The sequence below is a fragment of the Marmota monax genome, unplaced genomic scaffold (assembly GCF_021218885.2).
Source record: "Marmota monax isolate L192 unplaced genomic scaffold, Marmota_monax_Labrador192_F-V1.1 WCK01_AAM20220418_F8-fsc02005, whole genome shotgun sequence".
NCBI lineage: Eukaryota > Metazoa > Chordata > Mammalia > Rodentia > Sciuridae > Marmota > Marmota monax.
This window is the reverse complement of record NW_026694455.1, coordinates 1-24,417: the sequence shown is the minus strand read 5'-3', so window position 1 is coordinate 24,417 and position 24,417 is coordinate 1. Positions and strand designations below refer to the sequence as shown.

General features: G+C 43.6%; 1 protein-coding gene across 1 annotated transcript; it reads right to left on the bottom strand.

The window, feature by feature from the left end:
* Nucleotides 1-8,465: 8,465 nt before the first annotated feature.
* On the bottom strand, nt 8,466-24,411 carry LOC124075501 (MHC class I polypeptide-related sequence B). Its single transcript, XM_046418945.2, has 5 exons — nt 18,126-24,411; nt 17,604-17,915; nt 16,913-17,191; nt 16,673-16,798; nt 8,466-14,618 (listed from the first exon to the last, which is right to left on the bottom strand). Exons 1-5 carry the CDS (start codon nt 18,442-18,444, stop codon nt 14,557-14,559), a joined length of 1,098 nt encoding a protein of 365 aa, XP_046274901.1. The 5' UTR covers nt 18,445-24,411; the 3' UTR covers nt 8,466-14,556.
* Between the last annotated feature and the right edge of the window lie 6 nt (nt 24,412-24,417).

The window sequence follows — 24,417 nt, the reverse complement described above, 5'->3', positions numbered from 1 at the left end:
CTGGATACACAATTCTTGGTTGGAACCCATTTTCTTTCAGTGTTTGAAATATGTTATTCCAGGATCTTCTAGCTTTCAGAGTCTGTGTTGAAAGATCAGCTGTTATCCTGATTGGCTTACCCCTAAATGTAATCTGCTTCCTTTCTCTTGTAGCTTTTAAAATTCTCTCCTTATTCTGTATGTTGGGCATCTTCATTATAATGTGTCTAGGTGTGGATCTCTTATGATTTTGCACATTAGGCATCCTGTAGGCTTCTAGGATTTGGGATTCTGTCTCATTCTTCAAGTCTGGGAAGTTTTCTCATATTATTTCATTGAATAGATTGCTCATTCCTTTGGTTTGGACCTCTATACCTTCCTGTATCCCAATGACTCTTAAGTTTGGTCTCTTAATGTTATCCCATATTTCTTGGATGTTCTGCTCATGGTTTCTTAACAGTCTTGCTGAGCTGTCTATGTTATTTTCAAGTTGAAATACTTTGTCTTCATTGTCTGATGTTCTATCTTCTAAGTGTTCTACTCTGCTGGTAGTATTCTCAATTGAGTTTTTAAGTTGGTTTATTGCTTCCTGCATTTCTAGGATTTCTGTTTGTTTATTTTTTATAGCCTCTATCTCCCTGTATAGTTGATCTTTTGCTTCCTGGATTTGTGTAATTCATTGTCGAAGTGATCTTTCATTGTCTGATTTTGCTGTCTAATGTCTTCCTTGATACTCCAGATCATCTGAAGCATGTATATCCTGAATTCTTTATCTGACATTCCATCTGCTGCAGCTGTTACCTCTTCTAAAGTTGAGTTGACCTGCATTGCTTGTGGTCCTTTCTTTCCTTGTCTTTTCATACTGTTTGCGTTTCTTTCTGCTTGGTGAAACTGTTGTGTTTTTGAAAAATTTTTCCCCCTATATATTTATATTGCTCTTGTATGGTTGAAAATTCTCTCTTGCAGGGTTGGTCGGCGGTCTGCCTACCTTGCAGGTGTGGGCGGCAGCTCTGCTCTGCCCCTCCTCCAATTGGTGTGACGTGTCTACCACGCCCTCGGACTCCTGGGCCTGTTGTGCTGGTCGGTCGCAGGTCTGCCTACCTTGCAGGCGCGGGCAGTGGCTCTTCTCTGCCCTTACTCCAATTGGGGTGAAGTGTCTACCATGCCGGCGGGTTGCTGGGCTTATTCCGGGCACGGGAGGCGGCTCTGCTCTGCCCCTACTCCAATTGGGGTGACGTGACTACCGCGCCGGTGGGCCGCTGGGTCTGTCCCAGGCGTGGGCGAAAGCTCTGCTCTGCCCCTACTCCAATTGGGGTGACGTGTGTACCAAGCTGGCCGGCCACTGGGCCTGATCCGCCCGTCAGTTGCAGGTCTGCCTACCTTGCAGGCACAGTGGGCGGCTCTGCTCTGCCCCTACTCCAATTGGTGTGACTTGTCTACCACACCCGCGGACCCCAGGGCCTGTTCCGGGCGCGGGCAAAGGCTCTGCTCTGCTCCTACTCCAATTGGGGTGACGTGCCTACCACCCCGGCCGGCCGCTGGGCCTGTTCCACCGGTCGGTCGCAGGTCTGCCTACCTTGCGGGCACGGGCGGCGGCTCTGCTCTGCCCCTACTCCAAATGGGGTGATGTGTCTATTGCGCCCGCAGGCCATTGGGCCTGTTCCGCTGGTTGGTCGCAGGTCTGCCTACATTTCGGGCGTGGGTGGCGGCTCTGCTCTGCTCCTACTTCAATTGGGGTGTCGTGACTACCATGCTGGCAGGTCGCTGGGCCTGTTCCGGGCGCGGGTGGCGACTCTGCTCTGCCCCTACTCCAATTGGGGTGGCATGTGTACCACGCCGGCAGGCCGCTGGGCCTGATCCGCCGGTCTGTCGCAGGTCTGCCTACCTTGCAGGCACGGGTGGCGGCTCTGAAAAACAGCCTTTTAAACAAGTGATGCTATGCAGAGACTTGCCTCACTGACCTGCACAGGAGCTTGGGCCCAGGGTTGGCAGAGTCCATACTGTCACCAACAGACACCCACCAGATTCAGGCTCCACCCCGACCCACCTCACTGCTTGTGAGGGAGCCAGGGCCCGGGGTAAGCTTGGGTCTGACCCCACCCCACAACCACCTAGTAGCCCACGTCTAACCCACTTCCATCTTGAGACACTGCAGCTATCCCCATAGCCTTTCCCATGCAGTAGCCTCCACCTTGGGCCAACAGACAGGGCAGAGAAGCAGCTGCATCTTGGAGCAGTGATCCCAAAGCCTGTGTAAAGCCCACCCTTTTACCCCATCTCTGAATTTGGATCCATCTTTGGCAACCTCCACTGCTATCTTGAGTTACCTCCTGCTATTACCACCACCTATAGTTGCAGTAGCGTCCATTCTGGGATACTGGCAGGGTCTGGAAGCCCAACACCAAGGTGAGATACAGATAATCTGTACAGATACTACAAGATTATAGGGTAGTGTGCGAGGCCAAACTAGCATGTAACTGCATTTGTCTCCTCTTCTGATTGGTGCGGCATCTGGGTCACTCTGTGATCTGGTTGCCTAGGTAACCCAGACAGGTTGCCTGATCTTTAGGGTCAAGCCTGTGTCTTTGTGCATGGGCGTGCCTTCCCAAATCCCCAGGGATCCAATTACCTCACCTGTCCTTGTAACACTGCCCCCCTTGACCTTCATTGGATGGAAATTTCTAAGAATTTAGAGCCCCCCTAATAAAATGTGCTCAGTCTCTCTCATCAGCCTCTCATGTGATTCCTCACTCTCCAATTTGGGAAGCTTGAGGCAAAGGGTGAAGGAGCCATCCCAGAGCTTGATTGGGGTAAATTGTGTGTCTGTGTTTTATTCTGATGCCTTGGGAATTTTCCTCAAGTAACCTTTAGTTAGCTGTCTGCGTGGGACATAGATGGAAGGGTAGAAACTGTAATACCTCAGATCCACACTGCAAGTAAGGAAACCACATAGACAACATGAAAAAACAAGGGAAGAAAGTGCCTCAAACAAACCAGGAAACTACAAAAACAGAACCCATGGACAGCACAGTTGATGATATGTCAGAGAAGGAGTTCAGAATGTTCATGATTAAAATAACCTGTGAATTAAATAATAACCTAAATAAGCAAATACAAGCAAAAATTGATCAACCCAACAAAGACACAAGAGACAAAATACAGGCAACCATTGATGATACCAATAAACAGATAAGGGAGCAAATACAGGCATCTATTAATCACATCAACAAAGAGATAAGGGAGCGAATACAGGTAGCAAAAGGTTACTTCAAGAAAGAGATAGAGATTCTGAAAAAAACCAACAACTATCAGAAGTCCTTGAAATAAAGGAAACAATAAACCCAATAAAAAACTCAATAGAAAGCATCACCAACAGATTGAATTACTTGGAAGACAGATCGTCAGAGAAGGAAGATAAAGTATAAAATCTGGAAAATAAAGTTGACCACACAGTGAAGATGGTAAGGAACCATGAGCCGAACATCCAAGAATTATAGGATAGTATCAAAAGACCAAATATAAGAATTATTGGGATAGAGGAAGGCACAGAGCTTCAAACCAAAGGAATGCACAATCTCTTCAATGAGATAATATCAGAAAACTTTACAAACATGAAGAATGAATTTGAAAATCAAATACAACAGGTTTATAGGACACCAAATGTTCAAAATTACAACAGATCTACACCAAGGCACATTATAATGAAAATGCCTAGCATACAGAATAAGGATAGAATCCTAAAGGCCACAAAAGAGAGGAATCAGATCACATATAAGAGGAGACACATTAATATCTCAGCAGATGTTTTCAACCCAGACCCTCAAAGCCAGGAGATCCTGGAACAATATATACCAAGCTCTGAAGGAAAATGGATACCAACGAAGAATCTTATATGATATGTTTCTCTCTTATGTGGAAGTTACAGAGGAAAACCAAAAGAAAGGGATGGAAGGTCTCATGAAAATGGAAGAGAGGTGAGTAGAGTAGAGGAGATATCAGGGGGAGGGAGGAAGAGATGGAAAGGGGAAACACTTCGGATTGATAGTAGACAATTACATGAATATGTAACAACACATTCCACCCTTATGTACAACTATCATGTACCATTAAAAATATAGAAAACAAAAAATGGACAAAGCGCCAGGCACTATGGTACATGCCTGTAATCCCTGCTACTTAAGAAACTGAGGCAGGAGCATTCCCTGAATCAAAGAGTTTTAGGCCAGCCTGAGAAACATAGCAAACACATTTCCAAAAGTATCACATACTTTTCAAAAACTAAAATAAGCACACCCATTTCATAATACACTGTGGCAAACACACAAAGTATACTAATCAGTCTTAACAACAACAAAAAGAAATTAGGGCTAAGGATGGAGCTCAGGGACATAGGGATTTCCTAGCAGACACAGACCCTGAGATTAGTACCTACTGTATTTATTTTAAAAAAGGGCGGAACCCTAAAAACCAGGAAATTGTGTCATTTATGACAATATAGATAAACCTGAGGGCATTAGTGAGAATAAAACAGACACATAAATGATCTCACTTTTATGTAGAAACTGGAGCAAGCAGAAGGAATGCTGGTTAGGACCAGTAGAGAGTAGACAGAAGAGGGGAGACACTGCTCAAAAGGTACAAAATTTCAAGATGGAATGGCTCCTGTGTCATTCTATAGCACAGCAAGATAACTACATTACATAATAATATAGTGTATGTTGCAAAATAGCTAAATGAGAGGATTTTGAATGATCTGATCACAAGGAAATGATAAATATTTGAGCTGATCAATATGCTAATCATTCTGATTTGATCATTATAAAATGTGTACATGTATCAGAACATCAAAATTATATGCAACTATGTGTTAACAAAAATAAATAAATAAAACAGTTAACAAAAATCTTAAAAAAAAAAAAAAAAAGCTAAGTTTGGGCCTGGGAAGGGGCAGTAGTGTTGTCTACAGCAGCATTGGGTACAGCTCCTTGTAGGTAATGACTCATGGAAGGAGGAAGGACCTGCAGTGAGGAGGGAGGTGAGATAGGGGCAGACCTCCCAAAAATAGATCAGAGAACTTCAAGCAGGAGGGGAGAGCAGGGAGGGGGAGGGCAACAGGTAAGACAGGGTGGGGTGTGTGAGACAGGCAGCTGAGGAGGTTGGAGAGAGCTGGTGTGAACACTGGAGTTCATATTAGTGTAAAGGGGCTGCAGGAGGGAAAAGACCCTCCCTTGCCCAGGCAGCAGGAGGCCAGGGGACCTTGATGGTGGAGATGAGAGAAGTCACAGGAAGAATCTCTTGGCCCAGAAGTCCTCATCTTCCAACCTCCCTCAGTCTGTGTGGGGAAGCCACAATGCCCTCAGCGACAGAAAAGCAGTGGGTGGCTGGGAGGCCCCTATCAGCTCCTGGCAGAAAGAAAGGCAGACCCCTAACTCCAGATACTGAGCACTCCAGTGAGAACACACTGCTGACTCCGGGAAGACGACAGGTGGGGGAGAGGGGCTGGAAACTGTCTCCATCACTGCTAACAAGTGGCCCCATGAAAGGCAGACCTCCAGGGGTACTTGAATATCTCTCTAAGTGCAAACTAGATGGCAGACCCGGGCTCTGGGCATCCTAAAAACCAGAATGTTGGAAAAGAAAGAGCAAGGCTCAGAGGGGAGGGAGGGAAGCAAAGTGCAGCACAGATCCAGATGCTGGAGATGGTGGCGGGATGCGCCCTGAAAAGCGGCCTTGAAGTTTTGTGGCAAGTGGACCGGGTCCAGCCCCGCACCCACTGCACACCTGCAGAGCCAGGCAGGAGGGGTAGAGGCTCCCTGGAAGCTGCCGCCCACCTGGATTTGCCAGACTTTTCTAAAGACTCACAATGAGTGCACTCACCAGCGGCGGCACCCAGAGATGCAAAAATTGCGGAGCCAGCCAGGAGCAGCATGACAGGGTTCTGACCCATAGCGCGTTTGCCTCCCTCCTAGATCTTAGAGAGTATAGCGTCTTTGGGGTTTTGCTCAATGAGCACACACCCAAGGACAGCCATCAGAAGTCTGACTCAGACTCAAGACCAATCACTAGAGAGAGCTGACTGGGAGGCGGAGACTGAAGCAGGCCAGGCTGCAAAGCATGGAAGGAACCTTTGGGTACAGGCATGACTGCCAAGTCTACTCCACCTACACAGAGAAGCAGCCTGTCCCCTCTGGGCCAGGTGTGTAGCTGAAGGCCAGGCTTCACTGGGGGTGACAGTGAACCTCAGCCCTGTCAAGACAGCCAGGTTCTCCAGCCCAACAAGGATCCAAAGATAATTCACAGATATGAAAAGGGAAGGCTCAAAGCATTGGGAATAGAGATTAGAAACAGACTTCAAACTATGTTCATTGTGGTTTTTTTTTTTTTTTTTGGTTTTTTTTGTTTTGTTTTATTTTGTTTTGGTGGTTGTTGTTGTTACTTTGTTTACTGGATCTCTTGTTCTTATTAAATAAGTGTCATTTGTGAGATTAAAATTCTAAAATATTTTTTTAAATCTCTGTTGAAGATTCTGTTCACTCCAAATACACTACAGGATTATTTGGTCTGTTTTTATGTAATGTTTCAATATAGATAAGCTTAAGTACTCTGTCCTTCATAGTAATAAAATCTTAATCTTTAAACTTGAAAATAAAACATGAATATTTGTATTGCAGAAACTCTTGATTTTACAAAATTTCAAATTTCTCCAGTAAATATTTGAATTTCTTTTTTTTTTAGAAATAACTCTTTATATGTTTGCATATTTCAGTGTATATATACAGATAATGCTGTTTGATAATTTGTATTACTCATTATCTAAATAATAGTTTTGGGATCATTTGTGATATTGAGAGCACAATAAAGTTCATAGCTTGAGGGGAAAAAAAAAGACCAATAAGGAACAGAGAGGGAGGAGCTACACTTAAATGGAAATTCCCTAAAGCACAGATCAAAGGCTAAACTATTCCAAAGACACTGGGAAATATTCACTGGGTTGTACCAGCCTCAATGTCCAGAAAAGTGCCTGCGATTTAGGATTCCCCAGGTAGATTAGACGCACAAATAAGCACCTAGATGAATGCTGTAAGGTCAGATTCTGAGCAAGCCAGCACCTGCCCATGGGAACTAAGGCCCCCACCAGTGGCTTTTTATGATACATATAGGACACTGAAAGCCAACACAATCCATGCCTATAGAAACAGTCAACTGTCCATGGATGAATATGTTAGCACAATGCTTTGAGAAGCAATTCAACAATATATATATATCCTTATCATTTATCTTATTCCTATTCAACAAATTCTTCATCTTAAAACAAAAACCACAAATATAGAAGAATTTTTAGATATTAGATGGTATAATCAGGCATTATTTACAATAACGGGAAAAAAGATACAAAAGAGGGCTGGGGATATAACTCTACGGTAGGGCATGTGTTTAGCATTATCCAGGCCCTGGCTTCAACCTCTACAACCACAAACAAAGCAAAACAAAACCAACAAAAAGAAAAAATAGAGATACAGAAGAGGACTGCTTATGTTCTTTAAAATAATGAAATAGTGTACAGCTGGCACAAACAGTGTTGAAGAAGTGTTTGGAATCTCAGACAAAGTTGCTGATCAATTATAATAAGTTTCCAAATACAAGATTTAAAATAACTCATCATGAAATATTGTGGCTGTGTAGTTTTGTGTGCGCACCCAGATAGAATTGACTGGGTAGACAGCAGGGTCTCTGGGCAGCACAGCCCCAGAGACCCCCTTCACACCCAAGCCCAACTCATCTGCCAGGTTAAGCAGGATCCTCCAGTGGAAACAAAAGGTGGTTTTACACCTTTCTGTTTTGTGTATTTTAAAATATTGTCTTGTTTAATCAATTTTTATTTTCTTATAGAATAAAATACATACAATGAAACAAAGCTTTAATGAAAAATCCACCAGGAGGCCTGGGGCCTCTTCTCCCTGCTGTGTCATTGGTCTAAACAGCTTTTGAAAGCCTTTGACTCTTTCTTTTTCTTTTCTTTTTTTCCCTCCATCTTTTCTTTTCATTGGACCCTGTTCCCACTATGTTGTTCACCTATCCTCAAACTCCTAGGCTCAAGTGATTCACCTCAGCCTCCCCAGGTGCTGGGACTACGGGCCAGCACCACCGTACCTGGCTTCAGCCTGTTTTCTATTGAGGGTTTCAGGCATTTCACAGCCCTCCAAGTTGTTTACATAAACTTAAAAATTAAATTAAAACATGCAGATAAAAGTTCTCTATTCACAATTCAATGTTAGTTTCTGCACTTGAAACCACTCCCAGCCCAGACACAGATCAGAAGCCTTTCTCCATCTTTTTCTGGACACTGTCTTTCCTTCACCCAAGTAGTTGCCTTCCTGTCTTAAAATGCCATAAATTACTTTGGTCTGTTTTTAAAAATTTATGCACATTGAATCACAGAGAATCCACTCTTTTGTGTCTGGTTTGAAGTCAAATACAATAGAATGACAAATCTCAAGCAACAGGTTTTATTTGGGAATCAGCACAGAATAGAATTGACCTTTTAGACACATGCAGACCATGCTGGTGTCTTGTTTTTTGGAAAATCAAAGAACACACTTGAGGATTTTGGGGGTAAGTTACATAAATCATGTGAAGGAAAGTTCCTGGGCACATGTGGCACTACATAGGGGCTGGTGAGCTCTGATAGGCAGGTGGCTGTAGCATTGGCAGATACCAGGTAAACTTGTTACCCTAACATACCAGGCTGCTTCCTTGGATTGGATTTGCAAAAGAGAGCATCAGGCAAGTGTTCCATAAACTACTAGCTGTCCTTGTGCTAATTGCTGTGCTTGTATATCTGCAGTCACAAGCTGCAGATTAGAAAAATCTCTTGTGATAATCTCTGTTGTCAGACAAATCACTTGTGAGAGCCTTCATTCTATGGGCTTCTCCAAATCCATTTGCTGGGCTTGAGATAAGTGATTCCATACACCCTTATTTTGCTCAAATTTGTTTGTTTTGGTGAGGTCATCCACTTTTTTTGCTATAACAATAGTTCATTCATTTTCATTCTGTAAAACTGTATTCTCCAATGTTAAATTTCTCTACCAGTGAAATCTTCTGAAAATCCCACTCTGCTTCCCAGGCTCCCAGCTACCAGCCTGAACTTGACATACACTTTGAAGCAGAGAGTTGTCAAATGTAGTGCTCACATACCTGGGATTTTCCTCTGTCTAAACTCTGGTCTCAGAGGCTTCATTGCCTTGATCACTCTCCAGTGCCTTCACATGGATATTTTTACCTACTGACCGATTCACCATTGTTCCTGGGGGGATGGGTTGGTTTGAAACAGGCTGATCTGTCATCTTTGGAAGTGGAATCCTGCCAGATAGACTAAGAATTTCTGAATCTTTACACTCTAGTTATCTTGAATGATTTTTGAGTAGAGGGAGGGAAACATGCATGAATTAACACAGAGATTCAATCCAGAAAGAAAGGAAGGATCTCCCAGAAGACCAGAACTGACCACAAATGCAGCTCCTTCTTCTCATTGGTGAACAAGAAACAAGACAAGAAAATGTTTAATTACTAGATTAGGACAGCCACAAGTTAATGAGGATTACTCTTTCTTGGTGTCAATGACCTAAAAATGAATGAAACACATACACCCTGGCCACAGTTAAATTTGTGATATTGTTGAGTATATACGTTTTACTTACAGAAGGTGTGTGTGTGTGTGTGTGTGTGTGTGTGTGTGTGTGTGCATTTAGAGTTTCCTTGAGAGAGAAAGAGAGAGGAGAGAACATGCAACAGGTGCTGGGGACAATATCTATCCTTCAATGATACACTCCCACATACTCACCTACTTCCTTCAACTAGGTCCCAAGTCCCAGATCCTAGAATTTCCACCACCTCCCCAAAGTGCTGTCAGCTGGAGACCAAGCCTTTAAACACATGAGTTTTGGGGGGCCATTTAAGATTCAAACCATAACACCCTAATACATCCAAAACGTATTACATCCGTTCTGCATAGAACAGATCCTTCATCCTAAAATTTTCTTTTGAATCTTATTTATCACTCTCCTATCCAACTCTTGATAACAATCTAAATCTGTTTTCTGTTCATGTAGATTTTCTTCTTCCAGAATGACATATGAATATAGTCAGACAGCATGTGCTTCTCAAACTCATCTTCACTTTGAGTCACCTGGGATAGCCTTAAATAGCCCCAGGCCAGGATCACAAATTATATCCTTCAATCTCATTCACCAGAAAAGTAATTCAAGTACCAATCCTGTCTGTGAAACTCTCCAGGGATTCCAATGAGCAACCAATGGAAGAAGCAGTGGCTCAGAGCAGAGAGTCTCACTGTTGGGTGTGAATCAAAACCAGCTAGAAATTGAAGCAAACTCTAGAGCCAGGAAATATCCTAGTCTGCTGTGCAGATACCTCAGATAAATTGTAGAGGGAGGCATCTACAGTGGCTCAGAGAAATGGGAATGTGGTATGTAAAGATTACATATAACCTGCTCAACTCTCTCCTCACCATATCTCCTCCTCAGAGTGCTGGGAGGACACTCTCCTCATCAAGGAGTTTATGTGCCTCTTGACACATGTAGGTGTAAGAACTGCTAAGTATTCTGGGTAATCTCATGTCTTCTGAACTCTTACCCAGTTCCAACCAAAGCCAAATTATATGTCAGATGCCATCCTTTGACTAGAAGGTTAGGTGCCTTTAAGAAAGATCCCTATAATGCATTCCAAGGTATATTCTTCTTAATGAGATTTTGCTGAAGGACATTTAGTCATTACCATTGTCCACTAGGAATGGAAAATGTCCAAATGATCTGGAATCTCAAATTTAATATCTTTAATTTTATCCCATTTCCCTTAGAGTAAATGTTTTATTGTAACTTGGATGAAAAACATTTCCCTTTGCTAAGGTAGTGAAGGTAGTCTACCATGTTAATTAATATTTTGGAAGAGATGAGTACAATTCCATTTTTTCCATACGGGTAACCAATTGCACTAAAATCATTTCTTTAAAATTTGTTCTTTACCCATCAATCTCTAATGTTATCAGTATTATATATCAACACTCTAAAGCCAGGAAATATCTTAGTCTGCTGTGTAGATATCTCAGATATCACTATTTTACATATAGTGCCAGTTTGTATTCTCTTTCTCTCTCTCTCTCTCTGATACACACTGTAGTCTCATAATATCTTCATGTGTATTGTTTGGTTTGTGTCTTTCTACCCACAAATCTATTTGTCTATCTCTGTATCAACACCCTACTCTCTGCTTATGATAACTGCAATGTAAGTCTTGATATCTACTAAGAGAATACAGTCCCTTATTCTTCTTGTTTAAAGGTGTCTTGGCTATTATTCATGTATATTTCTATAAAAGGCTTAGAATCCCCCAACCAAGTGCCACACAATGCCTAGTGGATATTTGATTGAGGTTGATTAGAATTATTGAAACATTTTTGGAAATTAATGCCATTGAAATATTGAATCACAAGCCAGAATCTTGGCAATTGTCTTCAGTTAGTTAACTGTCTACTCTAATTACTGAATAAGTTTATTAAAATATACCCCATTTGCTATTTGGAGGAAAAATTGTAGATTTCATTCTAGAAGTGTATAAAATGTATTCTTACTATGTCAATGATTTCTTGTTAAATTTATACTCTGTTCACTTCTGGAATATAAAACATTGAAATAGATATATTAATCTAGCAACCATAGGAAACTATGTTATTAATTCCAAGAATTTATAATAATTTGGGACTTTATGAATTCAACATATTATTATTTGCAAATTATGAGAGTTCAATATCTCTGTTCAAACCCTTCTATATTATTTATTTTCTCCCTTGAAAACATTGAGGAGGTTCTCAATTATAATGCTTAACAAGAGTGCTGGGGGCTGCGGTTGTGGCTTAGTGGTGGAGTGCTTGCCCAGCACGTGTAAGGCCCTAGGTTTGATTCTCAGCACCACATATAAATAAGTAGAGAGATAGATAGATAGATAAAAATAAAGATCTTGATAACTTAAAACAATTAAAAGAAAAAAAAAATTAAAATAAGAGTGGTGGGAAATAACACCTTAATGTACTTTTTGCTATTCAGATTCTCTAGATCACATATGTTAAAATACAACTGTAACCCATAGAAGAATTGGCTGATAGAATCTTAAGGGATAGCCTTTTGGGCCCATCCCAACACAAGGGATCGCTGTTGCCCCCTATGTCCCTTTTGTACCCTTTAACTGTAGCCTTTGCCCTCCAGCCCTGAGAGGCTCCCAGGCACTGGCCCAGCCAGAAGACACCACCAGCACAAAAGCTCAGTGCACTTAACTTCCTATTCTAGATTTCTGCCTTCTGGTTCCAGGCCTAGTAAACTTTCAGTGCTTTCTTAGCTCATCTACCCCTTCAGCCATATTTTTCAAGTAGGTGCTCTTGCCCTCAGTTTTTCAGTTGTATTCCATGGGAGGGATGGTCCAAATTAATTGGCAGCTGGAAACCAAAGTACAGAGTATAATTTTATATCTTACCATCACTTATCAAGGAAGAAAACCATAAGCACCAATAATGGCCATTTAAGCAAGTATAACTTAGATATAATAAAAACAAAAAGTTCCATAGCATCTCTATATGCCATGATTAAAATGTATATCAATAAATGATGACTTGAAAATTGCATATTTAACATGTGACTATGATCCTGATTAGCAAACATGAGAGTAAAGGGAATAGATCTGAATATTAAATTGAAAAACACATGCACAGTAAGTGGTTGGAAATTGGAATAGTTGAGTGGCAGTGTGAAGAGGGCTTGTGCTAAGAGTGCAGGAGCCACAGAGGTGGCCTATGTTACACAGGGGCATGAACACTGTGTGGGCAGTAGGTGTCTCTGACATTCTGGAGAGACCCTTGCATCTTGGAGTTAGAACACCAGAATAACACACTTGCTAAAAAGGAAGGAAGTAATCTGATCACAGCAGGGCTCACTGTCTTAGTCACTGTACAATGTAAACTACACAAGAGAGCTCAGGATATGTGCATGCTGTTCACATTAGGCTATAAAAGAGGAAAAGGTCTTCCTTGGAGGCTGTAGTAGAATTTTTGTGTCCTTGCTATCTTCAAATTCTTGCTGAGCAATTTCTGAGAAAGGAAAGTTCAAGATGCCCTGTGGGACTTCCTCCCAGCTCACCTCATCTCTGCCAGGCTACAGAGCAGCTGTGCTTAAAGGTTTTGAAACATTGGCACCAATGCCCCAGATGTTATAAAGAACACTGGAAAATTACTCAGAACTTGAATCCAGCATGCTCATGCAGCAACTGCAAAATGCCACAGATTCTGGCTCTCATCATTGTATATGTTAGATGAATATAGGTAAGTTAAATAGTGGAACTTAGGGTTTCTTGAGGCAAAGCTGGGAATCAAACACAGGCCTCACATGTGCTAGGCAAGTTCTCTACTACTGAGATCTATCACTAGCCTAATAGTGGCATTTTTAATCCAGATATTTCAAGGAAATCAAACAAAATTTTATGACATTAGTACACCAATACAGAGGCATAGCAACAAGTGAAGCACTCTCAGTGCTCAGATAATGAGATCATTACTGGACTTGGATACCCAGAGATAAATTCACAGGAATCAGAGGGGTTTTATTTTTATTGTGATAATGGCAAAGTCTTTGGAAAATAATATTTTGCAATATATCATGGTAATAATAAATTTATTAATCATAAAAACTATGATAACTCTTGTTTTCATGTCAGTCACAAATTAGAGTTGGTTTACTCTATTCCCTGCTCTGTGTTCTCTTTGCTTTGAGTAAACACCTCAGCTGGTCACGGTTCTTCACCTACTGGGTGACAAACTTGCCCCAGTCCTGTAAGTTATTACCACCTATTTGGCACTATAATGACTTAGTCAAAAGGCCCTTCCACCAGCTTACCAAGTTTAACTGCTTCAGCATGGTACAGAGTGCTGTTAGGGAAGGCAAATCCATTTATGGACCACCTATCTATATTCCACTAAGAAGAAAAGACCTTATATACATTCCCCAGTCCCAAGTCAATCAATGTGTTTCCACATCATTGAGAAGGAGGGAAAGTGCTGCTCAGAGCAGGGCTGCACAGGCTAAGCTCCCTGAGATGCCTTAGGAGCTCTCAGCAGAGGCTGACACCCCAGCTGTGTGGATCCAGTGTGGTCACTTGGTGGTCTTTGCAGCCCATCCAGGTCTTTTTTTTTTTTTTTTTTTAACAATAATCTGTCATTTATTTTGTTTACATATTAAAACACTCTGATGCATTTAGTGCATTTAGTACATGATGGGTTTTTTTGAACCATACATTTTGAGGATTAAGATTTATAATTTCTGTTGTCTCTGTCATAGTTCATGGTCACAAAAAATGACTTATTTTGCTAAACATCATCCCCAGGATTTTATAATCACTTTGTTTCATCTATAATTGGCAATGAAAATAGTTTTTCTAAGTAAATGCACTTTCAATTTCAAAATATTTACTAATATCATTATAACAAATGAATTCTAAATCAAAGATCTCCAAGGAATCTTAAGTACTCATGTGTTTGAGACTCTTTTCAGAACCATCCAGGTCTTGTAGACTCATTTGCTCTGGGGAAGAAGGAGAACCAGTCAGTGTTCAATTGGTGGCAGAACATTGCTCTTTATTCCCTTACACCTCTCTCTCCTCAGTTCCTCAAAAACCAGACTTGGCCATTCTCCGAGGGAAGTAAATATCCTGACTTTTTTTCTCTCTCATCCCATTTTCCTGCCTTATCAGGCTCCTCTGTGTGTCTATCGGCAACATCACCAGTCTTTGTTTCCACCATGGAAGAGAGTGAAAGGGCTTCAGGATTCAGATTCTAGATCTGGAAGTGAGACCCAGTGCCCCCTCCTCCACAGACAGTAGGAGCCTCCCAGAGAGGGCAGCTCCTGGTTCTGCCAGGCTGGACAGGGGCTCACTCACACAGAGCCCTTCTTCCCCTTAGTTCCCAAACCTCCTCCCATGTACAGGCAGGTGGTCACCCAACAGGGCTTCCCCACTTGCAGCTCAGCATCCCTCCCTCCCAGCTGTGAGCCAGCAGCTCTTAACTGGACAGTCCACCAGGAAGCACAGGGGCACCAGCAGGCACAGCCTGGAAAAGCATGCCTGCCACATGATCTGCTGCTCCCCTGCCTACAACAGCCCATACAGAGGAGACTCAGAATCACTGACCCTCTGCACCTGCCCAGGCTCTCAATCTGCACTTTTGCTTCCTCCTACCTGCACGGTCTACCCACCCCTGAGAACCCAGCTCTTCCCCGTGGGTTCCTTTTTCCTAAGGCTGCCCTGAACTCCCTATGTCCATTCCTGGCATGAAATCCTGCAGGCCACAACTCTCCCAGCCCATAGGGGTCTTCTCCCCAAAGAAGATTAAAGGCCTTCCTGAGATCCTGCAGTATGGACTGCCAGCCCACCCTCTGCATCCTTAAATGGCCATGGCCACAATCCGGGTCTCCCACAGGGGGCACTCCTGTAGAGGGATCTCCAAGGGTGACATTTAGTGCACATTATCACATGGGCACTGGAGAACTGCCTTTCACACCATACAGCTGAAACTGGGAACGTCCTTACTGAGATTCAACATTTAAAGGAGGAATTTGCAGAAATAAGCAATAGGCCTTTCCCACTCTTCCCAGGTACTGCCCTAGTGACATTCCCCATTTCTGACCAGAGGAAAGTAGAACTAACATTCCCCTGCTGCACCTGTCAGAGAGGCCACAGGTGGGAGCAGCAGATGGCACACAGCTGCCTACCCTACTAGAGGAGTCACCTGCATGGGCCTCTGCTCTGGGGCAGTCTGCCCTATCTGTGGTAACCAACACTCCTAGGGGCTGCACTGGAAAATGGTAGATATAGGAAAAAACTGTAACTATAACTGCCCCAGAATGGGCTGGTCTCTCTCCCCAGATGGTCAAGGACATCAGCTATTCTACTGTCCATGTCATCTGCAAGGCCACTCTAGGAGGAAGACCTGTGTGGTGGGGATAGGGTAGAGACTGGGAGGCTCAGTGACCCTGAAGACACACTCAGGAGACAGCTTCTGAGGAAGGACTAGAGAAACTACCCACAGGGCAGAGGTGGTGGCCTGGGATGCAGAGCCATGGCCTGCTCTATACAGCCTCCAGGGACTGCACTGGTGGAGTGCTGGCCCTGTGGGTCTTTGATTATGTCAGCTGGAGAGACTGGGGGAGAGCAAGGCAGACAGGAAGGGACCAGAGGCATTACCTCTGTAGAATTCCTCTTCAGTTTCTAAGAATCCAAAGATCACAACTCATTGACTCTGTGTCGCCTTCAGGCCATGATAATCTAGTCCACACCAGCCACCATTCCCAGCCCAAACCCTGGTCAAGCCAGCAAAGTGTGAAAGAAAGAGACATGGACAGAGCAGGAGCCACAGCTACAGCCAGAAGAGGCCACAGCAGGACATTCAAGGATGTTACTGCCTGGCTTTTGGCAGGACTGAAGATTCTAACTGGAGACATGGCTCCCAACCCCCACAAATACACAGCCTTCCAACCCCTGTTCCTGGTCACCTCCAAGGCTCTCTGTGCAGCAGAAGGCATGAGGGGCCCTACATCCCAGGCAGGCCTTCACATCTACAGCCAATGACCACTTTTCTCACCTGAAGCCTCTGCAGCTGATGGCGTCTTGCTCTTCTTGCAGCAATAGACACAAACAGGAATCATAACTGTCATAATCAGAACAGCAACAGATAGGAAGATGGGCCATCCCTTCCAAAGTCCAACACCTGAAAACAGGATTGTTACACTCTAGGTACCAGAACTTCAAGGCTTCTCCCTTCTCACCACCCTGGTCACTGACCAACGTGGTTGGGAACCCCTACAGGGACCCCCAAGCTTACCACAGGACACAGGGACAGTGGTGTTCTTTCCAATGTGTACCACATGGCAGCTGAACCTCTGCTCCTGTCCTTGGGGAATCCTGGTGGACAGCCAGGTCTGGTAGGTCCCATTCCCATAGGGAAAAACATCCACAGAGTCCTGGGTGTCCTGACTCAGGAGTTCCGCATCTTGAAGCCAGGTCACAGAGATATTCTGGGGATAGAAGCCACAAGCCCAACATGTCACGTTGATGGTGTCCTCAGAGGTTTCACCACAGGTCATATTCACTGTTGGTGACACTGGAGAAGAAAGGGCAGAGCTACTCAGACATGGGACCAAACCTCATGTCCCTCTCAGGGAGGGAATAGGGCTGGTCTTCTCCAATCTCTGACTCTGGCCTAAGACCTCATTGACCCCAGACCTTCTACAAGTCTGTTCTCAGCCTGGAGCCTGAGTCATCTGACAGAAGGATGGGCTTCTGGCCTCACATTCTCACTCCACATGTTCATGTTGAGGAGAGGTTGTTACAGGGACTCTGGTATGTGAGGTCATCAGGGGTATTTTGGGGGACTCAGGGTTGTGGGGACAAGTGGGAGCTCTCTATGATAGCAGGCAGGCAGGCAGGTGGGGGCTCACTAGTGTCTGGCACATACACCCTCCTGACTCTATCTAGTGGTGTGACAGGACAGGCAAATCACAACACAAACTCACACAAGGTCTCCTGGGCAGAGGCTCCAGGGGAGAGGGAGGAGCCCTTCCAGGAGACTTGATAAGTCCGAAGTTTTCCACAAAGCTCTCCCTGCACTTGGGCCCAGATGTCCTTGCTTTGAATGCCATCTTCATCCCAGGAATTCTTGACTTCCATAGCCAAGGTCTGAGCTGAGGATGGCTCCACTCTCAAGCTGCGTGTCTCTGGGTGATAGGAGAGGAAGGGCTCCCCATCATAGTAGATCATCCAGAAGCTCCTGGTGCAGTTGTCCTCTTCAATCTTGCAGCCCCAAATCTCCTGAAGGGAATGAGACCCTGCCCCCACGCAACAGTCACTTCTCCATCCCCTGGCCCCTCTGCCTCCCTGCCCACCAAGTGAAAAATTCCAGCCCACAGAGGACCTCAACCTGGCTCTCCTCAGTGTCTCCTCACTGTCAATTGCAGTGAGAACAGACAGGTCCCTGCTCTTTGCCCCCAGCCTTCCTGGAGTAAGCTCATGTCACCCTTGCTCCCACCCACACTCACCTCCTCTCTGCTCCTGCTGGGCATTGATATCTGCCAGGGTTGCTTTTGCTTTCTTGATGTGCTCTTTCAACTCCTGGATCTCTATGTTCCACCTCTCATTTCCCAAGGGTTTTTCTGCCCATGGCCCTTGGGGTTTGGGGCTTTCTTTAGAGTCACTATCATAGTGAAGGAAGAGCTGATGGTCCCAATAACCATCAGCAAAGGACCTTGATTGCACTAATCCACCTTGGGACCTCACTGTGAGGTTATAGTGAAGACTGTGGTTCCCTGTGGAAGAGGAAGCAACAGATGACACCTCTTCCTGGAAACAACTTCTCATCAATGCTCACCACAAAGGCTCTGCTGTCCTGAGCACCCGAGGAGGCAGCAAACACACACAGACAAAGGGACAGAAGAAAGGTTCCCAATACAATGCAGATAGGAAAGTAAAGATGAAGGAGAGGGGAAGTGAGGGATGGAGAAAGGGGAAATGGAGAGGGGCAGGCATAGAAGCCAGGGCCCAAGACAGGGGAACAGGTTGCCTAAGTGTATAGGAGAGAGTTCAAGAGGAGAGGCTGGCCTGCAGGGGCAGGAGGAACAGGAGGTCCAGATGTGCACAGCAGGGAAGGCCCAGGAAGGGTGGAGGGAGGGTGGACCCATGGTCACACATGTGCAGGGGATAGGGCAGGGGGGCAGGGGGCTGAAATAGGGGTGCTGCCTCTCTGCAGACTTCTCATGGATAAGGTGGGACAGGCAGGTTGGGGCAGTGTAAGGGAGGGTTGTGGCCCCAAAAGTATTGAGCAGGGTTGTACCATAAAGGGATGTAAAGCAATAGGTGGGTCCAACTCAAAAGATCAAACATCTGGAGGCCCTAGGTAGGGGAGGTAAATGGTCCTATTAGCATCTCCTGAGAAAAGGCAGCTGGCAGTGTTTTCAAAGATCTGATGTATCTTTTCAATAGATAATGCTGGAAAAATTGGATTTCCACTCACAAACAATGAAGTTGGACCCTTTACTTATTCACAGATAGAAATTAACTCTGGAATAGAAATTAACTCTCAATGAGAGAGTGCTTGCCTAGCTTGTCCAAGTGCCTGGGTTCAATATGCAGATTGTATACACACACATACACACACACACACACACAAACTCAAAATGCAAACTATAAAACTTAGAAGAAAACACATTGGCAGCTACATATAGTGATATATGCCTGTAATCCCAGCTACTCAGGAAACTGAAGCAGATGAATGCAAGTTCAAGGTCAACTTGGGAAACTTAGTCAGAGACCCTATCTCACAATAAAATTTTTAAAATGCCTGTCATGTAGCTCAGTGTTAGATTTCTTATTAGCATGTGAGAGATTATAGGTTCAATTCATATTACTAATAATATATATATGTATATATGTATATACATATGCATACATGTATGTATATATTAGATAAACATATTTGTTAGAAAATGTATTGGCAATAATCTTCAGAAAAAAGAATTGACTAATTTTCAATGATATGACACCACAAGCACTTGTCAGACACTATAGATAACAATTGATAAATTTGACCCATCAAAATAATTAACATAAAAACATCTAAACACCAAAGCATACCCACAGAAATGGTGACCTGCAGAATGGGGTAAAAATATTTGCAATACTTGAGCTGGGGTAGAAATCCTCAGCTGTAGAGCACTTGCCTAGTATGTGCAAGAGCCTGGGATTGATCCCAGTTCCCAAAACAAGCAAACAGAAAAGGATCTTGACAACTCAAAAATAATATAAAAGTTGAATCTATTCAGAATTGGGCAAAATATCTCTACAGCCAGTTCCCTGGTAGATATACAAATACCTAAGAAGCACATGAACAGATACTCAACATCATCAGTCATTAGGGAAATGAAAATAAAAGCACAATAAGACTCCATGTTGTACACATGAGGATGGCTACCATTTAGAAAAAAAGAATGTGGAATGAACAATTTCACAAATACATAGAAAATTGCAGCACAGGTGAATTGCTTACCTATGCATACAATGGTGCAGCTGCTATGAAAATAGTAAGGGGGTCCCTCCAAATGCTCAAAAGATACTTTCTGTATAATCCAGTTACTGTATTTCTGGCCATAAACACAACAGTAGTGAAGGCAGGTAAATGCAGAGATGTGCACACCCACATTAATAACAGCATTGTTCCAAAAAGCCAAAAGATATAAGTAACCCAAGTACCCATCAACTGAGGAACACCTCATCAAAATGTGGCTTATATGCCAAAGGAATATTATTCTGAATTAAAAAGGAAGGGCATTCTGTTAGTTGTTACACTATGGATGATCTTGAGGTTACTATACAAAGTGTATAAAGGAAGAGGGACAACTTGCACAACCTGGGGGAGGCCCTTCACAGTGGAAGGGCTGGAGTGGAGCAGGTCACATCCCAAAAGAGCATCAGGTTAGGAAAACATAGGGGCCAGGGGTGTTACTCAGAGGTGGAGTGCATGGTTGAGGCCAGGTTCAATGTCCAACACAAAGAAATGAACAAACAAATAAAAAATATCACAGGACGAAAGTGGTGATGGGAGAGGCCATAGTTGGGGAACACCAGGACCAACCAATTACCAAAACACAGATTTGGACACATGGCTGAGGGAGCCAAAGCCCTCTAAGGTAAAGGAACCCCCAAAAAGAGGGAGAAGGGCAAAGAGCAGGAGGACCAAGAGCCTTTTTCTAATATGGATGGGAAGGGGAGGAGGGAAGGGCAAGAGAGATTAGTAGCCTGGTCAAGGAATGACTAGGGGTGGGGGTTGAACACAGCATAGAGGTGACCCTAGGAGAACCGGGTTAGGGGGAAGACAGGGGTGTTGCTCTGGATGAAGGCAGATGAGAGTGGCTATAGATTGCAAAGGTCCCACCAGAGGGGGCTTGTGACAGGTAGAAGTTGGTGAGGGCTCCAGGCAGGTAGGCAGGGGTGGTGAGGAAAAGGTCCCACAGCAGAGAGGTGCAGTGGGACCAGGGAGAGATAAAGTCCAGCACCTGTAGGGTGGAGAGTAGAGGTATAAAATGGGCAAGGGTTGGATAAAGAAGTGGGCAAGAGACCATCAGGAGGGTGATGCCCACACTGGGAGAAAGAGGGCATGATGCTGAGAACAGCAGGGAGGTCAAGGTATCCTGCACTGTGCTCAGAGCCAATGACTGTCAGCACCAAGACTCCTGCTGGGGAGGTCTCGGAGCAGTGGGATGAAGAGAAGACCCAAGGACAGAAGGCTCCACCAGAAACAGGGTCATCAGGCTGGGAGTGGAGCTCAGTGGCAGAGCAGTTGCCTGGCATGCTTGAGGTCATGGGTTTAATCTCAGCACCACAGAAAAAGAAAAAGGAAAAGGAAAAAACAAAACCAGTTGGGTTTATCAAATTTCTAATTTCATTCAACAACGAAATGGGAAAAAATTTCTAGAATTCATGTGGAACCACAAAAGACCCTGCTGTGGTTTAGATATGAGGTGTCCCCCAAAAATTCATGTGCGAGATAATACAAGAAAGCTTAGATGTGAAATGACTTGGTTATGAGAGTCTTAACCTAACTAGTATTAATCCCAGGTAGGAGCTACAGAGTGGTAACTGTAGGAAGGTAGGTTGTGGCTAGGTAAGGTGGGTCATTGGCAGTATGCCTTTGGGGTACATATTTTGTGTAGTTGGGCGGAGCTCACTCTCTCAGCTTCCTGGTGAAATGTCCTGAGCTGCTTTCCTCCAACTCACTCCTCTTCCATGATGTCCTGCCTTACTTAGGGCCCCAAGGAATGGAGTCAGCCATCTATGGATAGTGACCTCTGAAACTGCAAGTCCCCAAGTAAATTTTTCCTCCTCTAAAATTGTTCTGGTCAGGTCTTTTGTTCACAGCAATCAAAAAGGTGACAAAAATAGACCCCCCCCAAAATCAAAACTGTATTGATCAAAAAGGACAATGCTGGGAATATAATAAAACCAGATTTCAAAATAGATTTTAAAACTACAATAAATAAAGCATCATGGTATTGGCAAGAAAACAAACATGACGACCAATGGAAAGGAACTCAGAAATAAACCCATACATGTACAGTGAATGCATTCTTGACAAAGGTGCCAAGTGTACAGAATATGAAATTGGTATCTCAATAAAAGCTGTTGAAAAAAACAAGCTATTCACAAACATAAGAATGGAAATGGACCTTCATATAAGTCCTTATATGAGAATCAAACTCAAAGTGCATAAAAGATTTAAATGTAAGTCCTGAAGCAGGGTATGGTAGAGCAGGCCTGAGTTCTAGTTACGTGGTAGGTTGAGGCAGGATAAGCACATGAGTTCAAGACCATCCTGAGAAAAAGAGGAAAAACACTTACCAAAACACACACACACACACACACACACACACACACACACACACACCAACTGAAACTACAAAGCTACCAGAAGAAAACATAGGAGCAAAGTCCCTGACATTGGTCTGGATAGAACTTTCTTGGATATGATCCTCAAAGCACAGGCAACAAAAGGAAAAATATACCAATAGAAAAGCATTCAACCAAAGTGTTTCTGCCCCCAAAAGAAAATAATTAAGAAGTGAAAAGAAACTCATACACTGGAAGAAAGTATTTGCAAATCATACATCAGATAAGGGCTACTCCCCAAAATATACAAGGAACACAAAGTTCCCCATAACAAAACAACAAGCAACCCTATTTAAAAATTGCCAAAGAAGTGAGATTCAAGATGGTGCACTAGAGGATGTCTGCATTTCCAGTTTCTCTGGAACTTGGGATGCAAATAGTAGGTGTACTGCTTTTCAGAGAGTTAGGTAAAAGAGGAAATTCACTGAAATTCAATATTAGACAGTCAGAGGCTACTCAAGACTCAGAAATCCTTGTGCATTGAACAAAAATTAAAAATACATTGGAACCAAGTTGGTTGTGGCAGTGGCACTGGCTCACCACAGAGAGGAGGAAAGATACAGAGAAAAACACACTTGGCACAGAAAAACCTGTAGATCAGAAAAACAGCATGTATTTAACTGATCCACTGGCCGCACAGTGAACAGGAGTTTGAAAAGAGTTCTCTGTTTCCTAACTGGCAAGCAGACAGCTGAGACAGGAACCATTCTGAGGAGGCCATGCTGCAGCTTCCTGCTTCCAGAGTCCCGGAGATCCTAACAAATATCTCTATACTGTCCAGATGAGTACCCACAGTATGGCCTGGGTTGTACCTAGAACAATGAGTGAAACAGGCACACACAACACTGTGTGTGTCAGGTTGGGTGGGGGGACTTCAAGTCAGAAATACTGCGAGAATTGCAACTCACTGTCCCATTCAGTCTGGTGGCTCACGTGACCTCCCTGAAGAGGGTTGGGAATCTGAAGGAGGGCATGAGCACACTCAGGGACTAACCCTGGGAAGGCCATATTTGTGGGCAGCTGAGTGTGTGACACCTGTGCAGGGTTGGCTCTCCTGCCCCACAAGTAGAGTTCTTGGGAAGTTCAAGAGATCCAGACTTCCAGCAGAGATCTGCATCTGCCTGGCCATAGAGTGTGTTGACCTAATCTCTCCAGAGCAAATACCATCCAACCAAGTTCCAAAGGCTTCAAGCCGCAGCCACCAGATCTCCCCAATTGGAACTCTGTAGCAGGCTAGACTCTAGGAGTGCATCAATCTGGTCTGTGAGAGAAAACTCCAGTCAACAGTCCTTCCCATTCCATCACCCCTTACACTGGTAAGAAGCTGAGAGCTATTTCAACCAGCTTCAGTTTTAGACCATTCCTGTTGGCAACTTTTGAGAGCAATAGAAAAAGAGGAAGGGGTTAACAACTCCCAGAGCTTGGTCTCCATCTCTCATATAGCCCAAAAGAGGAAAATTCTTTTACTTATCATAAAATGTTGTATCCTTTTTTGGTGTTTTTATTGTGCTGAATATTTCATGAATATATATATACCTATATATATTGGTTTACATTTTTTTTCTCATTTTTAGCATTTTTTTTAACACTACTTATTTTCCCTTGTCTTTGAGAACTAAAATGTTATTTTTTTATGTTTTGGTTTTGTTTTATTTTAATTTGTTTATTTCCCTTGTTCTCTTTTTCTCCTTTCTTTTCCCACTAACAGCCAAATTCTCTTTCTCTCTCCCTTTACTTTTCTATTTTCTGGCATCCTTCTTTACAGCCATCACTTGCTACATCTCTTCTGTATTCACTCTGCTTACATTTTGAACATTCTAAACATTCCTTTACTATCCTATTTTCTTCTCTCTCTCTCTCTCTCTGTCTCTGTCTCTGTCTCTCTCTCTCTCT

What these genes read in the sequence shown, in the direction of transcription:
- LOC124075501 (XM_046418945.2), bottom strand. Translation starts at nt 18,444, where the DNA reads ATGAGAAGTTGTTTCCAGGAAGAGGTGTCATCTGTTGCTTCCTCTTCC. An exon ending in CTCTGCCCAGGAGACCTTGT is followed by an intron (nt 17,192 to 17,603) that starts GTGAGTTTGTGT and finishes TTTCTTCTCCAG; the next exon opens with TGTCACCAACAGTGAATATG. An exon ending in ATCAGCTGCAGAGGCTTCAG is followed by an intron (nt 14,619 to 16,672) that starts GTGAGAAAAGTG and finishes CTTCTTCCCCAG; the next exon opens with AGCAAATGAGTCTACAAGAC.